Source organism: Thunnus albacares, chromosome 23, assembly GCF_914725855.1.
Source record: "Thunnus albacares chromosome 23, fThuAlb1.1, whole genome shotgun sequence".
Lineage (NCBI taxonomy): Eukaryota > Metazoa > Chordata > Actinopteri > Scombriformes > Scombridae > Thunnus > Thunnus albacares.
Genome location: NC_058128.1, coordinates 20792666 through 20807373, shown reverse-complemented (window position 1 = coordinate 20807373; position 14708 = coordinate 20792666). Strand labels below are relative to the sequence as shown.

General features: G+C 40.9%; 1 protein-coding gene across 13 annotated transcripts in view; it reads left to right on the top strand.

Moving 5' to 3' along the window:
- Positions 1-14708, top strand: part of nav3 (neuron navigator 3) — a 420345-nt gene that overhangs the window by 309030 nt on the left and 96607 nt on the right. For all 13 annotated transcript variants that reach the window (XM_044342743.1, XM_044342742.1, XM_044342741.1 and 10 more), the window contains 2 exons: positions 1109-1283; positions 10927-10995. In XM_044342743.1, the coding sequence (XP_044198678.1) occupies positions 1109-1283; positions 10927-10995 (244 nt within the window). The remainder of the gene's footprint in view (positions 1-1108; positions 1284-10926; positions 10996-14708) is intronic.

Below are 14708 nucleotides of genomic sequence, written 5' to 3'. Positions count from 1 at the left end.
GTGTTCAGGATAAGATTAACACTCCAGACAAAGTTACTCATTGATTAGGAGCTTTTTTTTTTTTTTGCTTTCGCCAGCTCAGCATATTTAAGGAGTAGCTTTGTTTGCAGGGCTGCACTCTCTAGGAGATCTGATACCCCAAACACGAATATAATCTCTTTTTCATTCTCATATGTTTTACGTCCTTTGAGTTAATTTTCAATATCAATTTGTTTTGGATGATTTTGTTTTATCTTTTGTGTGTTCTTATCAGTGCTGCAGTGTTTCGCTTGTCATTTAGATAAACTTTGTTGTTTTCATTTTTATCTCATCCATTTGAATAATTTCACTATATTATCTATACACAGCAGAAATGTGTCACTTCTGTCAGTATCCTAACAACAACAGCAACTATAAAATCAGTTCCTTATATTAAGGCAAAAGCAGAACTGTAAATGTTATTTCATATATTTTTTGCTGTTTGGACGCCCTTACCCGGACTTTCCCTATCACCAGACCCATGCTGAGCTTTGATCCTAAATTAAGCAGCTGTGTATTAGCTCATGTATGTGTGCAGATGCTTTAGTCTGGATCTATGACAACTGGATCTTCGTTTGAGCAATGGCTTAAATTATTCCTATACAAAGTTTTAGTTCATGCAAAATACAATTTTCTGACTGAACTATAATGGCTATAACTCTACTGTATGCAGTATATCAATAAATGCAGGTAAAGCCAGTTTATAATTACCCTTATAAAACTCTTATGCTTGCTGCACAACAGCACTTGAGCTCTATCCCCAAGTGTGTGTGTTTTTTTAGTCAACATATGTTCACTTTTCAGTGTTTGAAAGATACAATAAATGGTCTGGAAAATATTCATTTGTAGCGTCACAGGACATTGCTTTGATTCAAGACAAATGAAAAACAAGCTCTGAACTACTTTCATTTGCAGAAATGACTTCCAAGAAAATACATTGGTTCTACTGGAGGGCAGATGCAGGGAAAGTTGGATGTGTGCAGTAAGACATGATGGATGTAGGATGAATTTATATGATGGGGGATTTGCACAATAACTAGATTCTCAAACTGTATAGACTTATTCCCTGCCCTTCGTTTTGTCCCTCCAGAGATCAGGAATGGCAACTTAAAGAGCATCCTGGGCCTCTTCTTCATCCTGTCACGCTACAAGCAGCAGCAGCAGCAACAGCAGCAGTATTACCAGTCCCTGGTGGAGCTCAGCCAGCAGACCAGCAGCACCGCATCGTCCGCCAGCAGCCTCAAGACGCAGGAGATGCAGTCCAGGTACGTTATACTGGTATAGATGCTTCACATGGTCGTATTGCAGTGGTTTCCTTTGTGGCAGAGGAGGTCACCCAGAGGTCAGAGGAGCAAGCTAATGCCACTGGTTTGAATTAGTGGACCAATTATTTTTTTAGGAAGCATGTTGGAAAAGAGGACAACGGGTTTTTCGCTTTTGGATGCTTAATTAGGTCCAGTTAGAAGTTTTGTAAACAGGAAATTAATGGATATGGCCGCCTTTAAGTGGTGTTGAAAATTAATAGCAGCCTTCATAGAAGATGTTTCTCATTAAATACTGAGAGAAGTTTTGCTGTGTCAGCTCCACAAGCAAGTTTTGACAGGGATGTGTCGTTTGGCTGACAGCAGAGGAGAGTAGTTACATTAGATTTACATTTTTAAGGAAATCCTAGCCTCAGACTGTATCAATACGCATTAAAGGAATAGTTTGACATTTTGTTAAATACATTTGGAGAGTCATATAAGAAGACTGATACCAACCTCATAGCATACAGACAGGAACAAGGGAAACAGCTAGCCTGGCTCTGTGCAAAGGTAACAAAATCTGCCTACCATCACCTGTAAAGCTTATTAATGAACTAAAATAGATAGTCTGGCACACATTAGGAAATGTCATTTTTACATCTGGTTTCTGTATGAACTAAACAAACAATATATATTGTTTTAATTAATAAGCTTTAGAGGTGCTGGTAGAGGGATACTGTTAGAGCCAAGCTAGCTGTTTTCCTTTGTTCCAGTCTTCATGCTAAGCTAAGCTAAGAGAGTGGTATCGATCCCCTCATCTAATTGTAAATGTATTTCCCAAAATGGCAAACTTTTGCTTTAAAATTGGCCATGTAGATGTAATTATCATCTAAAAAATAGCAGCCTAAAAAGCAAGTATGCTTACTTTACAAAAAATACATAGCTTTTCAGTACAGAAGCTGACAGGTACTGGATAGAGAAGTGACTGGTTCATGAAAGAGTTAAGAAACAGTGGTATAACAGAGTGTACACATTACATAGGCTAATATTGGACATTTTACACAATTTAAGGGATGGTGAGTTTTCCACAGTTAAGCAGTTATATGTTTTTAATAGAAATATGCTCATGTTTATGTGGAGGCACAAAATAATATGACGACAGGCAGTGTACAGTAGACGTGTTGGCATACAGGCAGTAAAAGGCAGTAAAAGCAAAGAAGGCTTGGCCCTGTGTGATGTAAATAGACAGAGCAGGCTTTAGAAGAGCATCTAAAGGCAGGCCTGACATGCCACACATGAGCAGCATTCCCCTCGACCAGATCAAGTTACTGCATCGCTGCTCTGTTTGGCTGTGCTCTGTGTGTGTCTGTGTGTGTGTGTGTGTGTGTGTGTGAGAGCCCGTGGCACCGTATGTGCGTAAAATCAGTGCAATGAGAGCAGTTAGTCTCAGCACTTGAGGAGAGGGCATGTGAGTAAGACGATATTGTCAAGAGCTTTAGCCACACTCACTTTGGAAGAGTTAGGAGGCGGTAGTGGTGGGATCAGTGTATTGTGTGTGTGTGTGTGTGTGTGTGTGTGTGTATGTGTGTGGGGGTTATTAGGGGCACAGCTGCCTCCCATTCCCACCCTACTGCCTCCCCCTTACAACAGGTGGAAAACGCTCTCACAGACTTACACACCGAACAGCAAAGTTCGAAACACACCGCTGCATCAGTCCATCCGGGCAACCATGCCAACCCCCACACACATACAGTATACCTGAGGTTTCTCCACCAACAAGAAAGAGAACATATGATTTCATGAAGACACAGTTAATTAGCAAACAGACCCTCTGCCCTCACTGTTCACAGCCCCAGTAACGTCTCACTCCCTTGGGCTGATAATTTAATCACGTTTGAATGCTGAAGGCCAAAGTGGAGGTCAGAGGATCAATCCATGTCTGTCAGTGATAAAGTAAGCCATTAATCTGGACTATTCAGCTTCCCTCTGTAGCTCAAGAGAGTCTAGAAAGGTGTGGAGAATGAATTTGATCATTTCTAAGCGGAGAGAAATTGGAAAAAAGTCGCTCACACACTCGATTATCACACATATTGTATGATGAACAAGAAAGTAATTTGGCCAAGTTGACGCTGACGAGCCTGTAAACGTGAAGTGTAAAAAGGTTATAAAGAGAGAATTTGCTGGTGGATTGTGTGTGTGTGTGTGAGCTGAAGTTGTGCAGAGTGAGTAGTGGAGGGAAACACGGAGTGCAAATGAGCCAGATGATCATGAGTGTGTGAGTCAAACGTCACACACAGATGATTTGCCACCATGTGTTGCTGCTGAACCAAATTCCACTGAGTATCAGAGTGTAGCATCCCGTGCTCTCCTTTAACACAACAACAACAACAACAACAAAAACAAAACAAAAAAACAATGTCCACTTGGTTTTTTAAATAATTTTTATATTGGAAGCCATTTTCATACAATGTTATTTCTGTGCTCTTTTCATTTGAAAAGAAAAGATTTTTTTTACCCTTTTTTGTTGTTCAGTGGTGGACTGCCTAGAGGAAACTGGATGATAATGTGATGATATGTCATGCCAAGATATTTCCAAGGCAACTGAAATATAGTTTGATACCAGAAAATGTCAAATTTAATGTCGATCCCTCAGAACCAAGGAGTTTTTCTCCACCAACGTTCAGTAATCATAAAGGGAGAAGTCTGTTCAACGCAGAGAGAGGCTAAATTCTACACTTAAAGTACACCAGAAAGTTACAAATACATCTGAAATTCCATTCACAAATGAATGATATCTATCTGAAGGTAGATTTGTTTTTTACCTCAAAGAACTGACACTTCACTCAAACTGCATCACATTTATGGATGTGTCTTGCTTGTCGCATCTTGACAGCATGAATTTATTTGAATAATTCACCAGAGCACACACTGGTGATAATCTGATATTTGAGTTTGCTTTCTCTGCCCTTTTTCATCTTATACCATCTCAACTTCAAATGTTCTTTTGTTTGAGGCTTCATATGTCTGGCTGGTGTGCCGGTTCCTTTTCGCTCACAATTCAAAACACTGAAATATAATTCATTTATCTATTCATAAAGATCTTTTCTAATTCTAATTTTCCGCAGTGATGAATAGCTGTAAGCTCCAGCCGACCCTGAAGATTTAGCATGTCTGAGTAACGTCATAAAAATATAAGATCAACCAGAAGAGTGAGTGTTTTAAATTAAAAATGTTAAGCTTTTTGAATTATCAAATTATCTGTCTCGCAGATTTACACAGACTGACACACACACGCTCTCACATTCTCACACATTTGGCCTACTGCACATCTACAGTTGTGGTATGGTGGTGCTTTCTATAGACAGCACCTGCTGGCCTAACTGGTGTCTCTGGGGCAGGGGATGGGATGTGTGTGACACTGTGTGTGTGTGTGTGTGTGTGTGTCTGAGGGGAACTCCCCATTGGACAAAGTGCGACAGCCCGGAGCCACGGGAGGTTTACTGTGCTCTAGAAGGCAGGGGGGCCCAGGCCTGGCAGGGCACAGCAAACCCTCCCTCTTTAACTCACCATGTCCCGGGGCGAACAAGTTGACCCCCTGGTCTGGCGCTCCTCTCGCCTGCCTACTGCCGTGTCTCGCGACAGGAAGAGCCGTTTGCCATATGGGAGAGCCAACAGCCTGGCCAAGCCTGACTCGTCTCCTAGGTACAGTTTCAGCTTGTACGCTCGGTGTGTGTGTGTGTGTGTGTTAGTGTCCAGGCGACAGGGTTTGGATCTTTCTGTACAAGACACAGTGACATGAGGAAGATGGATTAGTGTCAGTAGCATCATGAACTGGTAAATGATTTTGTTGTCCTGTCATATATCATGGATTGGTGTTAATGATGTAGGTGTTTGCAAGAGGTTGTTATTGGATAGACATGGATATGAATGAATGAATAGCAGAGTGCTAAAAAGTAAAAAGCACCATTTAGTATTGCCTTTATGTTACACTAATTTGCTCCATTGTGCAATACATGATAGGTGATCAATGCAAGAGTTTAACAGTGTGTTGTGGATTCTTCTGTGTACACCAAGTCCCAGTGAAATGGCAATTGGAGCATCTTTAGCCTCAGTAACATGACGTATGTCAGAGTGAAACAAAATATGTGAGATGTTATAATTTGATAAAATAGTTCAGAGATTTCTTTGCTTGAAACGGGCATGATTTTGCAAGCGTGGAGTCTCTGGAGAACGATAGCTCTATGAAGCAGGATACATTCAAACATATACCTCTGATATTGCTCCGTTTGCTACTACAACAAAGTCAAGTGTGTGTATACGATGGGAGGGATTAGCTGATCATTCAATTTGCATTTTATTGAATACATTTATGTTGATTCCATAGAGCGCAGGATGAGAAAATATTTTAATATTTTACAAGAAGAGAAAAGACAGGGATTATATGAACACTGAAAGATTTTTTTTTCAAGTGTTTGACATATACCAAGAGATAGCAGAAAAAAGAAGTGGGACTAGTGACTGATTTCCATTGAGGTTACATGTTGCCAGACAGAGTTAGCATACAAGACTTTGTGTGCATCTACATTAGAGCAGCAATACTAGAAGGTGACGTGAGTGTTGATTGGGTTTTGAAAGGGCCACGTTTGAAGGATTCCTCTCTCCCGCGAAGGTCGTGTGACATCTCAGTCCGTCTGTCACCACACTGACCCGCGTGCCCCAGCGCCCGCCATTTTGATCCGAAACCCACCAGCGTGTGTCTGACCTCAGAGCTGCAGCTACAATTAAGCTGAAAGTGATATTCCTCGCATTTAATACGACGGCGATGGCATCCAAAATTGCTTGTATGCGCACCGCAGTGTCGTGGACTATTAGACGGAGGCCTCGCTGATGTATGTTGTATTCGATCAAGAGTGACAGACTGTAACTCCTCTCTCCATCTCTTCACCACCAGCACCCCGTCGCCTTTCCCCCCCGCTCCTAGATCCTACCCTCATATTCTCTGGTGTCTCTTTTTCCACACTGGAAAGATCTTAGATGTTGTGGGTTGGATAAGCAATCCAGGCTGGGGATTCTATACCATTGCCATTATGTTTCATGGCATTTTATAAAGTTGGACGTGGGGGGGGGGGGGAGCTCAGGATGGGTCTTGTGGTGGAAAAATGTGCACCACAGCACCCCTTATATTTTACTGTCATACAACTGTGGGCTGCTCCTATAGTTCATGAGCTGCACTTACATTGCCTCTTGTCAGACTTCTGTAGTCTCTGTTGCCTTTATAGATAACCTCTGTTCTTCCCTGCTCTGCACTCCCACTGCGAATGTTAACAAAAAGACAGAAAATACAGAAGGAACGCAAAGGGCAAAAGCTTTACTTACTTACTTACTTTGAGAGGAATGTGACAAATTCAAGCTCAGCCCTTTTTTTTCCATCCAAACACTGAAAAAGCATTTCAGAATGCGACAGCCTCCATTAATCTCTGTCTCAGCTTATCTTTTGTGTGTGCTAAGTGCCATTTAGGGTATTCAGTAGAGCACAAAACATACTAATGGAAGACAAAATGTGGTATGAGAGTTGGGGGAGTAAAGGGGAACATATTTAGTAACTAGACATCCTTACTCGACGTGTCACGTATCATATAGTTTATTAATAACATGATACAAAGGTGCTAGCCACTGTAATGGAACACAGGCCTGAACTCGCTTCCCCTGCGAGCTACTGTCTGCTCCAGAACTCGTTAGCATAACACCGCATCATGAAAACCTGCAAGGTCAATTAGAAATGTACAGTGACTCGGCACTTCATCACAGGTGGTTCAGGAGTGAGGTTAATTGTCCACAGGGGGAAGTGTAAATAGAGAAAGACTGTGTGTGTGTGTGTGAGAGAGTGTGGATCTATAATATGTGCGAGAGGCAGATGAGAAATGTGAATGCGTGTGTGTGAGTCAGAGAGGGAACCTGGAGACACACTGTTAGAAAGTTAGACAGCTAATTAGAATTCTGCACACCACCTTAAAAGATCCTCGTCTTTCACAGTTCAACCTCACCCAACAAAGCATTAAATATCACATCTTTGTCACTTGATAAAATGATAAAATGATCGAATTTATTCAGGACATAGACTGAAAATCACAGCAGCAAGGCCTGAAACTTCTGTACCATTCCTCCTTCTGCTGTACACCAGCATAAAGCCTGTTCTTCTCTCTAATCTCAAACATGCACACACTACAAGATTTGAAAGTGATGGCGCATCACACACGACAGGATATTATTAAGATTATCATGCCAGAGGGAGCAATGCAGCACCTCACGTGATCTCATGTGATCTCATGGGGAAGCAGATGTAAACAAAATGCTTTGCAATGAGAAAAAAAAACAAAAGCAGAAGGTTAAACTAGTCTGGATGAAAAATTGGGGAGACGCAGTCAACACAGGTTGTCTGTTCTTCAGCCAGAACTGGAGGTGAGATTTTAATATCTGTCAACAGTAATATGCTAGCTAATGTTAGCCACAAGGGCTAGAATGTTTCACATTGCTTGACAACACCGTCAGCTCTCTCTCAACGGCTATTGTGGTCCTGCTTGGAAAATGGTGACATAATCATCCTAATTTTAAATCCTAGATATCAAACATGTTTGAAATTATCGGGGCGGCCCCACTGAGTCTGGGAGCAGCTCTGGAGGTTTAAGATTGGATCTGTAAACACCTCACATTACCAGATAATCTGGGCTGAACATCGATACCAACCAAGGTCCAAGACCAGATTTCTCCTCCCATTGTCAGGAGAGGTGAACTTGGGATAAATCGACCCCTAACACCTATAGTCTGAGCCCGGCTTTACTACCGATGCTGTGTGGGACCGATTCCCAGTCTGAGCAGGACCACAAAAGCCAATGAGAGAGACAAGTCTACAAGGAGACGGAAGTGAATGAGAGGACTTTTGAAACAGCGGCAGCAAAGAAACAATAACAAGCTGGTGTACAGGTGCGTTGGACAGCTGAGATGAAGAAAAGGCTTGTCGTTATGTGCCAAGAACTGCAAGACTGCCTATATAACTGCCTATATATATATCTTCCAAGACATATTATAACTATACGGACGAAGAGAAGAGCTTTACTAAATAGCAAGTTGTTGCACCATGTCAATCTCCATTTTGTTTACATCTGCCTCCCCATGAGATCACCTGAGATCACATATGGTGGTGTACTGCTCCCTCAAATCTTGTAGTATGTGCATGTTTGAGATTAGAAAGAAGAACATCTGTGAAGTTTCTCCTTATGTGCGTGATGCAACCCGATTTCAAATTTTGTTAGGATTTCAAAACTCCAGTTGTCTGAGCCCAGTTTGAGAGGAAATGATCCATGAATAAGAGGCTGCCACAATATTCATCAGCAACAAATTTTAAAAGTTATGGTCTTGTACTGAACCTTATTCCTTGTAAAACCGTTTTTAATGGTCTTGGTGGTTTATGGTTTAATTTGGAGTGTATAATTACCTTAATATAATAATTGATGAAGTTTCTCATCTCTTGTTCTAGTACGTTTCTCTTGCAATATCATTTTATAGTCACAGCAATAATTTCAGTGCTGGTTCTGTAGTTGAACTGAACTCATTTTTATTCAGTTTGGTTCAGGGTGTCATCTAACTGCATGAAATGTTAAAATGTAAAAGTCTAATTTCGAAGCTGTTGGCATTGGTTGTATATTCAGTTTTATGCAAAGTTGAGAGCTGCACACTAAAGGCAGAAAGAGAAGTGATGACTGCCGTGCGTCATTCAGCCACCCAGTATATAGGTACTTTATTGTCTCTGTCCACTTTCACTCACCAACGCCAAACCAGCAGCCCACAAACACAAAACAGAGAACAAGTTGTTCCCCGTTGTCAGAAGAGAAGGCCGTCTAAACAGACTGCTGGTGTTGTTGCTTCCTCTGTCCTCCAGCTGAAGTGGAGCTCAGCAGCTCTGGTCATTGTAGAAGACAGTTTTGTTAAACTTCTTGTGGAACTGCTGCTGCTCTGTAGCCCCCTCCTCAAGAGGAACTGTTAGGATAACTCAAGTTCTGATCTCTGTTCAGCCTGTGGAAGGTGTGAGTAAAGGCTGGAATTTCATGCTGTTTCATTTGTAATGTGTAATAGTCAAGAAAGAGTTGTTTGTAGTATTTGTAACTACTTGAACAGGGGCTTTGTTAGTTGCTAGTATGCTTTAGTAAAGTTACTTTATTTGTTTTGATGTGCAGTCATCATCTTGTTCAGAATAGTTTCTTTAATTTAAAAACTGACATGTGAGGCTACTGGGACCAAACAGACATTGCCATTGTAATTGAACTGTCTGGTAAGTTTACAGCATCCACTACTACAGTCTTTGTTAGCAACCATTAGTCCTTTCCCATTTGTATCATTTTATTTCATATATGTCAAATGTCAGATGTACACAGTCAAATGGTTCATATTTCTGTAAATAACTGAGATTCAAAAATAGGTGACAGCTAGCTATATTTTAAACTGGAACTCCATTGAGCTAATAACGTTAGCAGAGATTAGCCAAGCCTGCCCCAACACTGCCTACAATACAATATAATATTGGTTAAATTTGTAACACTTATCCTATATGTAGCTTCATTTGTTGCTTTTTTCAGTATTTTAATGTAGTTTTGTCCATAACTAACTCATTAAAAATACATTTTCCTTGTAAACAGAGTGAAAAAGAAGAAGAAGTGGCCATTTGTATGTTACAGCTAGCTAAGGAGCTATAAGAACCTCTCTTTTCTCAATGGCAGATGTTAAAATGATACCTGTTGCTTTGAGTGGGTTTTCACCTGCTTGTTTAACAATACAACAGCCACAAATAATAATTTCCCCAGGCAGTTAGCGATACCATTTAAAAAAAGTAGATATGTCCAGTGGATAGCAGGGCTAACTTTCAATAAAGACTCTGTTCATCCAGTTTATGAAAACCAGTGGGAAACATTTACATGGTATGCAGTGATACAGTACACACAGGACATTACACACAGGAATAAACAACAGCCCCACCACCTGGTGTTTGACTTTTCATTGTTTACAGGGTGCACGTATGATGATTAAAGGCACCTCTTTGTTCATAAAGCGCTCTACAAGTAGCTTAACTACTTCCTGTCAAACATGAATGGAGAGGCCCGACTGTAACAGCCAGTGTTGATTCCCATCTCCGCGAATGACTAACAGTGAGTGTTGGGTTATAAACTGTGACTGGTGCTGTGGGCATTTCCTTCGCCTCTGCCTCGTGTGTTGTGTGTTTTGAGGTTTCCTTTCATACGATGCCACCGCAGAAGTGATTGTGAAAGGTTTTTGGCCGTTTTAGGTCAGCAGCCCAATAAACGGACCGAGATGTTATTGGTTTAGTCATTCGAATGTGGTAATAAACATATGTGAGCCATCATGTGAAAAATCAAAGAAATGTGCACTGGCATGCTACATTATCTACCATGTGCTTCTTTTTCTCTCTCTCTCTCTCTCTCTCTCTCTCTCTGGTCATCTCTCTTCCTTTTTCTCTCTGCCTCTATATGAATGGCTCTTCTCACTCACATTATTGCATTAAGACATGGATTAAGAAAATTCCAGTAAGACGCCGGTCTCATTCCTCATTTAACTGTTAACAGTCTGTCCATCATCTGCTCTGCTCTCTCCTCAGTCTCACAGCACGATATGCAAGTCCTCCGGGCCACAGTGGAATAGGGTCACCACAGAAGAAAAACACAAGGTAAATATAGCAAATACTTAAGATCACTTTATTGTGTTATTGGGTTAGCTGATTCTTCTTTAAAGTTCAACATACAGAGCATTCATATTTCACAAAGTGCTGTAGTGTTTTTTGGCTGCACCCGTGCCTTCACATTCATTTTGGTTAGTGTTCTTGAGTTTTTGTGATACTCTGATACCACCATATGGAGGTTAGAGTTGACCTCTAACCTGACAGGTCAGGGTCAGCTTGAGAACAGCTGGTAGGGATTCAGTGTTTTACTCCAGGATGCTTCAGTAGGGTGGCGATGTGCCTCACAGCTAAAGGATAGTCTTTCTTAATGTGCTAAATGTTCATTATATTCCCTCTTACCACTGTTGATTCAGCCTAATTAAAACATGCCGCTTCAGTTCAGAACACCTGTAGTGTATGAAAATGCTAGGTTTGTGTAGTTCGTTTGAGTAATGTTCAAGTAAGTAAATATTCAGTTGATAATGAGAGGGGATGTCTTATTTGAAATGAATCACACCAAAACTGACTGAGTAGTAACGTGTAGAGTTCAGTACATAAACACAGTAGTGCCACAGAAAGGTCGCCAGAAGCACAAAATAAGAAACTTTAAACCACCACAGCAAGTTTTTTTACACAAGTCATTTCTTTACAGTAAAAGTCTATAACCTCTGTCCTCAGTCCAGCACTTTTACTACTTGAGAAGTGCTATTCAATGTGATATGTCCTTTGGGAATAGCCCTTTTACACATCTTGGCAAAGAAGCTGCTGCTAAATAATCTACCAGACGATATAATGACACTCTTTGTGTTGCCAAGCTGTAGACTGTAGCTAGCAGTCAGGGAACCACAGGCTTCAACCACTCTTAAGGTGTCATGCGTAAGCTGGCAAACCGTTGACCCTCCTACTGTTCCATAAACATTAGCGTTTAGGCACTCACACTCGTGCGCAGAGATATGAGTACAGTATGTGCAGTATCACAAAAACTTGCTATACGCTTATATACATATGCACCCACAAATCTACACACGCATACTGTATATACACACCCTAGAGTCCAGTTGTCTGATGCTTGCAGCATTTGTTCCAGCCCAGAGGCAGTGGGAACCAGCGTGTTGGCAAATAATTCCTCTCCATCCGCCACTGAGCAATGGCAAAAATGCTGCAGCCAGCAGCTCCAGCCCTATGGGTGGTAACCTACCCTCTCACATCACTGACAACAAACCTCACCACTGCTGCTTTTCAGAAATAGCACTTTAATTCCCGCACATGCTTCACACACACACGAAAACTACAGTCACACAATACATACAAAACCCTTAATTCGAGGTTAGTGAGCAGTGACAGTATAGGTTTTCCTCTGCTGCCATCTGATTCTCATTCATACAAGTATGATTACCACATTTAATTGCTCTCTTGCCATCTGAGAAGTTATTTTTAATCACCACGGGTTGTCTCCTCTCCTATCCCTAAAGCAAGAAAGCTTTAGCAATTCTAAAATGGGAAAACAATAGATGTCTCTCTCAGATACTCTGCTGAATGTGTTGAAAAGTGTTTCCCTCAAGGCGCTAGGTTTTAGTATTTTTCTTGCTCTTTATGCGACATTCTGCTTGTTGGCTGGTCCTAAAGGAACTACCTCTTTACAACCACTGCACTTTTCACATCTACTCAATTCTATGGCCTGTCTCTTTCTTTTTACAGACTCACCGTTCCCTTTCATTTTTATATACCTGCCTTTCTCCTGTTATTAAAAAAAAGTTAAGAATATGGAAAGAAATAGCTAAATATGAGCATAGGTCCAAGATACTACTAGTACTTATGCATTTTGTCATTTTGTTGGTTGATCATCAGTGTTATAGCAAGTTTTTTTCTACAAATATTCTGTGCTTTACATTTTTGCTGACCATTTTTAGTGCATGCTATTCAATGTCAGATTTGTGATTGTATTTTTCCTACATTTCCAGTAACTGATTTCCACTCATTCCTGTACAAAATCACTAAATAGACTTGTTGTGTAATTCATCACAATGAAAGTCTGCATTCATTTCTGAGATTGCTAATTGATTTTCATAAAATATGGAAACGAATGCACATCTGTAGTTCCCTGTAACAGTACAGAAAATACATTTAAAAACATAGATGGATAGCTAAGATATAAACATGAAACATTGTCAAGGTGCTCTTGGGCAAGGCACCTACTAGGAGTTAGAAGTCAGTGGCCAACAGTAGAAAAATGTGGTCGCACTGAAGAGCTCCAAAAGAAATCTTAATGTAGTTTCATGCCATTTATACACTGAATACTCTACATTTGACATGAATCAGACTGTATGTATATGTATCTACCCGTGTAATCGAAGGCCTTTTCCTTTAGCCGGTGACTGACAGGCTGCATAATGTTCTCCTCTTCACCTCATCCTTTCAGTGTCATACAGTATATACAACTTCACTGTCCAGAATTGACATCACATTTCCCTCTCGAGCTCCATTCTGCTGATGCATTAACAAATATGTATTTTGGAAGATGAAAGAATCTCATGATAAAAGGGAGTCTGATTTCCATCTGAATTGCCTCAATCTCTCTCTCTCGCTCATTTCCGTGTTGTTTATCTCTCATTTTCTCTTGTCTGGGGTTTGCAGCAACAATATCCTTTCTGTGTTTTCTCTCCCTCTGTGCATCTTTTTCTCTTTCACTCCCCGTTCTCTCACTTCTTTGTTTTGTTCGTTTTTCATTCCTCTCAGTTCTTTTTTCTTTCAGTTTTTATTACCTTTCATTCATTCCCTTGTTGGTAGAACTCCAGGCACTATCGCTCTCATTGTGTGTGTGTATGTTTAGGGGTCATTGGTGTGCTTTTAATTTTGTTTTATTGTGAGATATTTCATTCAAACATCAAAATTCAAAGTCTCTGTCTTCCTCCCTGTCATTTTCTATGCTCCCTCTGTTTTTTCTCCGCCTTGTGTAGTTGCTACAGAGCTAGTCCGTCTGTTTCAGCCCAGTGAGTGACTGCCTCAGCTGCGGGCTAAGGACCACCTCTGGCTGCAGCTCAGTACAATCACTCAGGCAGAGCACCAGTTCTTTGCTCTCAGGCCTGGATCAGCATCTCTAAACAGTCGGCGTTGCCACTTTAGACACACAGGAGGAGGATGTGAAGGCAGGATCTGAAAAATTCAAAAGAACTGAGTGTAAAGGAATGGCACATTTACTGCATCTTGATGTCAGTTCTTTTGCACTAGCTTATTTTTGCACAATTGTCTGTGTAAAACAATGTTTGCATTGCTCAGCACATGGACTGACTTATTAGGCACTTTTGCTCTGACTTCATGCTGTGCAGATTCCCTAATCACTGAGACTTGTTCTATTTTTCAAGAGCGGCACCCAAAGTAAACTTCACTTTTTTTGCAACTGGATACAGTTCAAGTTTGGTGCAATAGTAGAAGGGCTGATTTTTGAAATGCTTTTTTGTGTTGCTTGTTGCGTCAGAAAACGCAGCGGATGGTTAGTGAGTCTAAAAAGCCCTGCAGCTCAAAGCCTAATTTGCTTCACTGGTATTAAACTGTGGAGCTGCCATCCCCTGCAAATCACAAGCTGTCCTACTCAAGTGATGTTAAAAGGTGAACCGGGAGAATTCGTTTAGCAGGGACATAATTGTTTTTATTCAGTTTTGTGTGCCATGTGACAACAGAGTAAACAAGTGTTTTCAGTAACAGGTTCTTATTGGGTTTTTTTT